The sequence below is a fragment of the Echinops telfairi genome, unplaced genomic scaffold, assembly GCF_000313985.2.
Source record: "Echinops telfairi isolate 266 unplaced genomic scaffold, ASM31398v2 ScPeMD7_3;HRSCAF=10, whole genome shotgun sequence".
NCBI lineage: Eukaryota > Metazoa > Chordata > Mammalia > Afrosoricida > Tenrecidae > Echinops > Echinops telfairi.
Genome location: NW_022103899.1, coordinates 31,284,521 through 31,290,906, shown reverse-complemented (window position 1 = coordinate 31,290,906; position 6,386 = coordinate 31,284,521). Strand labels below are relative to the sequence as shown.

Below are 6,386 nucleotides of genomic sequence, written 5' to 3'. Positions count from 1 at the left end.
GATTACGCATTTATTACCTGAGCCAATTTCTAAAGAGAGCTCAAGTATACTAACCACTAACTCTATTATTTTAGTTCCTCAAGTATAAGAATCCAATATCACAGAAAACAGCAATCTAATTGGAAGACTCAAATATGAAAAAAAAATACCATTTCCAAATGTTAAATGCATATATAATTTAGACACTGTAGAAAGGGTAGAATATTAAGACTCAACAAAATTTATAAGGGGCCCTTGAATTGCTCATTGCTCTAGCATTAAGTTGGCAACCTAATCACCTTATGATTTGAAGACCTCTATTCTTTTGCAAAGCTCTAAACATTCTTGGGCCCAATTTGAATACTGGAGATTGTGAAGCAGAATATAATGTCTGCCAAACTAGAAAGCTGCCTTTTAAATTCTCTCCTTTTACTATAAGGAGTCCTGGTGGCACTGGCACTTAGGTGCTGGACTGCTAACCACCAGGTCAGCAGTTCAAACCCACTAGCCACTTGTGGGTGAAAGATGAGGCTATGTGTTCCTATAAAGAGTTCCAGCCTCAGAAACCCTACGTGGGGTCACGATTAGTCGAAACCAACTCAATGGCTGCAGGTGTATTTTGGAGGGTTTGCTCTGAAGAAAATTATAATTTATACACATTCCATGCATACCTTTTCACATTTCTCAACTTGGCACACATACTCAATCATATATCTATACACACACACACACATACATATACTTTCACAGACAACTCTGAGGGCAGAGCTGGCTTATGAAAATGATGTTTGTGTTCTAACTAACTATGGCAATGTCTTATTAGAAAGTCAGAGTTCTGAGGAAATGCTCCCCTCCCCCAATTTTAAAGAGTCCTTTTGGTGGCATTTGCTCTGATTGCATCACCTGGTGTGGCCCGCACCCTCGCACTTTGCGAGTGATGCCCATGCTTCGCCTGCCTCGAGCTAATTTACGACCAACGCTTAGAAAGTCTATGTGTGCTCAGATGTACGCCCACACAGGAAAATAAAGGCAAGGTTATCAGACCAGTCATCCTCCTTATACAACTTGTTATAGTACTCAACTAGAGGAATTACTCTGTTTCCTGATCATCTGGCTAGATACAAAAGATAAATAAGAATGCACTGGGATTCTAGATACCTGTGTTATGATTTCCATCGCAAACTAGAGGCAAGGGCTATGCCATACTGCATCCTGGTTTCTGAGCCCATGCTTCGGAAAGCTCATGCTCCTGGAGCTCTGGTCAGAGGCCTGGAGTCGCCTCATACAATGTCAGTTAATGTCCCAACCCCACGAATTACCAGCAAAGAGGCCCCGTATGTAATGCCCTCAACTTCAGGTTCTTCATCAGCAAAACGTTTAGTATACTAATGCTATTTTGTGGCGGTAAGGTGTCTTGAATAGAGGAACTCGCCCGCCCCCCGACCCCCGCATTGGTTAATAAGTACTTGGTCATTAATTGATATACTTGTCACAGAAAAAAACGTCTGGACTTACTGCCAGCCATTACTTTTACAGACTCGCCTATTTTACAGCTATATAGGCAGATGTTTGAGAATATAAGAAATTAAAGTAGAAATAGGAAGGCTTTTTAGTCCATTTTGCTAATTAATATGTCAGAGCTCATAAAGTAGAACTCATCAGCTTTCTTCAGTCCTGCATCATCTGAAAGAGCTAGGTCAGCAAAGATCTCTTCAGGCAGTCGATACGTATTAACACAGTTCCAAGCAGTAAATCAAAACAACAAAAAAAAAGGAAGACACGATAAAAGAAAAATGTGTATGTCTTTTACATCTGAATACAGGATACTATTAAACTACTACTTAAGTATCAGTTCAGACTGGAAAATAGGTAAGAAAAAGTAACTTCTCTGAAATGGATTTTTTAACGGTGAAGATAGTCAAAATTAAAGTATACTTTTAACAAAAAGGCATTGCCAAATGATGTCATTTTCATTGGGTTCTAGTTATTTCAGAATAGTTGTCCTTTTAAAGAATAGTGATATTATTTGAACTACACATTTCATTGGTCCCCCTCACCGCAATGATAAGATATAAATGTTTTCAGGATTCAGTTAGTGGAACAGTCAGGAAAGGGGATTAAAGTTTTTTTTTTTGGTTTCCCAAAACTCTCTGAAACTTGTGATTTTTAAAAAGTCCTTTCAGGGAGCAAACACAATTAATTGTATTGCTAACGTCCCTGGCCTAGGTCTCATTATGCCATAGATGTAGACACCCTTCACAGAAGGAAGAGGTTCTAACAATATTGTCAAGAGGAGAATCAATTGTCTTGCCATCTTCCCTAACAGGAAATGAGACACAGCACATGGTCATATATATATGTACGAACTATTTATTTTCCTGGAGTCTTTGATTTGCTCAAAGTTCTAAGGAATCAAACCTTCGATGCTGATGCCAAGGGAAGCGTGCCAGGAACACTGTCACAAACTTGGGAGGGTCTCAAGCCAGACCAACAGATGGCACTTGGCACAGAACGACTCTCTATACACTAAGCAGCTGACTCAGACGAAAGCTTCCCTCAGACGAATTCATTAAAATATTAAAAATCACCCTGAATGAGAGGATGGGGGATATATTTAGGTCAGCACATGCACTTTAATTTGTTTAACTTCCTGAGGGCCTTGGAGAGAATGAACGTGGCCACACTTCTATCATTGAGAAGACACAGAAGTAGAAACTCTTCTGTCAAGAAGAAACTCTCTGCTCTCAAAGGAGATGCCAGGCTGCTACCTGCATGTTCTAGAGAAAGGGGTTGGGACCTGTCAGAGGACACTGCAGAAGCGGAGTGATCACTGTGAACACTGGGGCAGCAAGGAGGTCATGAACCCAAAACCCCAACTCCCTGCCACAGTCCAGGCCGGCTCACGGAGACCTCGGGGAACAGCGAAGAACTGCTTCTGCGGGTTTATGGCACTGCTACCTCTTGGTTTTTCTCCCCCGTTTTATTGAGAGTATGGCAATCCATGGTTCAATTAGATGAAACATGATTGTGCAATTGCTGCTACCATCCTTCCCAAAGCATCTTCTTTCTTCTTACATTCTTTAGAAAGTCCCATCTTTCTCCCCAGCGAGGCTGGTGGTCTTGAAGTTTGGACCTTCAAGATCACAGCACAGTGCACGGATGGTCGTAGACACCCCAACTTAAAAACCTAACTGGTAACTTGCTTAGTAGCAGCCTTACACTGCCCGTGCCAGGTTGGTGGTATCATTATTAAACAACGACTTGAAACTGGAATAAGCCACCAGAATCGAAAAGACCTTTGATCCTCTGCCACGGTCTCCATTCTCACCACAAGACACAAGGCCCCAGGAGCACGCTCAGAAACCCAGCACGCTTATGGCAGTGACATGTCACGTGAAGGATGAGGTCCTAAGGATCACTATTACTCAGCAGAAAATTTCCAAAATAAATAAATGTCAAAGAAAAAAGTGGGGGCGGGGAGAGAGTGTATGTTTGGAAAATATACATTCAAAATAATTGTGGCATGTTTTTCTTTGATGCCGCTGTGTAGTTTGTTGGCATGCTATCTCTAACATTTCAGAGATGTTCTCAAATACATCAAGCGGAGGGAGTAGAATTTTAGAGGTCGGTGTCCCATCACAAGCCACTTCTCCGCCAGTTATCAAGTGTCTAGCTGTTATCCAGCACGAACATTTGCTTCACATATGCCTAAGGAAAAACTCAATGGTACTTTTTTTAGACTATGGAAATACTTCAAAAGAGCATAGTGACATAGTTTATTCGTAACCAAATCTTCTTTAAAACATCTAACGTACTTATAAACGGTATGGTCTGTGTGATTGAAAGACTGGTGGGCCATCTCTTTCAACCAGCTCAGCTGGAGCCTCCACCTGGATTTACCCTTAACCTGTCTACAAGTTTTGAAATCAGTCAACTTCTACATATACACACGTATGTGTATATATATATTCATGTGTGTATATATAGGTACATGTATATATGTGTGTGTATGCACACATAATGAATTTGGAAGATTATATTGTTTTCTGCTTAGAGTAATTCCTTTTTGATATTTTTATACAGCACCATAGAAACATATTATTAAGTTCACTTAAACTATAATAACAATATACTGAAAGGATAATGTCCTCACTTAAGAAGAGTAAAAATAACTCGCAGTCATTAGCTAACAAACCATTTGCTTCAAAGTTTGTGAACACAAGAATGAACTTTGCTTTCCTGGAAAAGGCCAAAAAATGCTTATCATGTGCTCATTTTCAAAAACCAAAATGATAAACATTTAAAAAACCCACTTCAACTTTTTACCTGGAAATTAAAAAAATCAATCTTTCACCCAGGGCATAAAGGGGCATTAAACTTCAGATACCCATACACGTAAGAACTACAAGCGGTGCCGTGCATTTCAGATGAAAATCCTGGCGATCCTTCAGCTTGCTACAAGAACTTCCTTCAGGTTCCTGAGAAGCCTGGGAGCAGCAGAGCGCTTCGTGGAAGAGATTGATGAGCACAAAGCCTGTGGCGATTTTCACTCCCACAGAAATCCGTTATTTCCCTGTGAGCTAACCTCTCGGGCTATTTATTAGAAGGAATTGGGGGGGGGGGGTCTAAGAGTTTTGCACAGACCTTCCCCGCTGTTATCACTAGGAGAACTGGAGAAAGGAGAAAAGAGAACGCATCACAATCTTGCCCCGGAACATGATGGAGGTAATGAGGCATCAAGGCCACGTGCTGGTGCAAACATAATCGGACATAAACACAGGGGCGCTTGGTGACGGGAAAGGCTTCTTTGTCTCAGAAACAGAAGGACGTCAACAAGTCATAATGCTTTTGTTGGTTGGAATAGCAATTCTGGGAGTAAAATGGCTTTCCCCCCTCCTACAGTAGTGTACTCCTGAAGAAAGGGATTGCAGCAGTATGAAACAGCGTAATCGCGCTAAGTGTTTCCAACTAATGTGAAGGAAATGATGTTAAAGGAAGAGTAAAAGGACAGAAGGCAGGCTAGTTGGCAATGGAGAAAACGCTTGGATCGTTGGATGGAAGACACGCTACATGTTATAGCAAAGGCCCAGTGAAGCTGTTGTGATCCTTGTAGACATCCTAAAGAACCTCATTCAACCATCTAAAGAAATACAATCCAGTCTGTTCTGAACAACCTCCTTTGATGACAGGCAAATGACTCTCTTCTCTCCTCTTTGAAGGAGAACAAAATGAACACATCGCTCCTATTCTAGAAATCTCGACTTGGCTTGCTTTAAGGTGTAAAATCATCATGGGCACGTGACTTCAAGTTTGCCTGGGTGTGCTTTACAATTTTTCCTGTCTTAAGTGCTCAGCTGGCATGCAGGCTTAAGAATTTCAGTTTTATAGCTACTTTTTTTTGGAAACCTTCATTCTTTCCTCTCGACAGTCTGCTTCTGAGTCAGCATACATTATGCCACTGTACACACGGCCAAGCAATCACTCATCTTTGTGGAAGTCAGAGACATCTCATGTATTAATTAGCAAGCCTTCGGATGGAAACCCATTCCAAATGCTACTCAAAGACAGCCGGCGATTTCCAGGAAGAGGATATAAAATAAGTTCCAAGGAATTTTTTACCTGATTTTTGTGCAGCCAATGAATAGACATTGCTTTCATCTGGCACTGAAAGAAATAAAAGAGACAAAGATCAGTCAACGTTTGGACAATAAATTAATATAGATTCATTAATAAGCTAAATCTGATACTGGCAAGGATTTGAGAAAAATTTTTACTCAGTCTACTTGGAACAGGGGTCACTTCTATTATTGGATATCTTAAAGACAGCTGGGAAGAACCATATGGTAAGCCAGAAAGTATTGCTATAAAATTGTGGAAACTTTTATTATACAAACGTTTCAAAATGTAAAGCTATTGTTTCTTGCACACACTCCATCTGAGCCTCTATATTGCTGTAGGCAGTGTTTCCATCCCCCTGACCCTCCCTGAAGAGCTCTGTGCTCTCTGATGTGCACACGTCAAACTACAGGCTGGGCATCCTCCAGGGGTCCAGTCATGTTCTTTTCCGTGTTCGGATGGGGCAAGCTCAGGGCTGTAGGGTGGATGAGGCAAAGTTTCCCAATGAAACCCTCCTTAAAAATCCTTTGCTACCCTTAAAGAATGTGCAGGTGCATCATTTTTTTAAAATCATTTTATTGGGGGCTCGTACAACTCTTATAATCCATGCATCCATCCATTGTGTCGAGTACATTTGTACATTTGTTGCCCTCATCATTCTCAAAACATTTGCTCTCCACTTAAGCCACTGGCATTAGCTCCTCATTTTCCTCTCCCTCCCAACTTCCCCCTTCTTCATAAACCCTTGATAATTTATAAATTGTTATTATTTTGTCATATCTTACACTGTC

General features: G+C 40.9%; 1 protein-coding gene across 1 annotated transcript in view; it reads right to left on the bottom strand.

The window, feature by feature from the left end:
* PARD3B (par-3 family cell polarity regulator beta) overlaps nucleotides 1-6,386 on the bottom strand; it is a 1,175,277-nt gene that overhangs the window by 427,652 nt on the left and 741,239 nt on the right. The window contains exon 16 of the mRNA XM_045296697.1: nucleotides 5,599-5,643. Coding sequence (XP_045152632.1) covers nucleotides 5,599-5,643 — 45 coding nt within the window. The remainder of the gene's footprint in view (nucleotides 1-5,598; nucleotides 5,644-6,386) is intronic.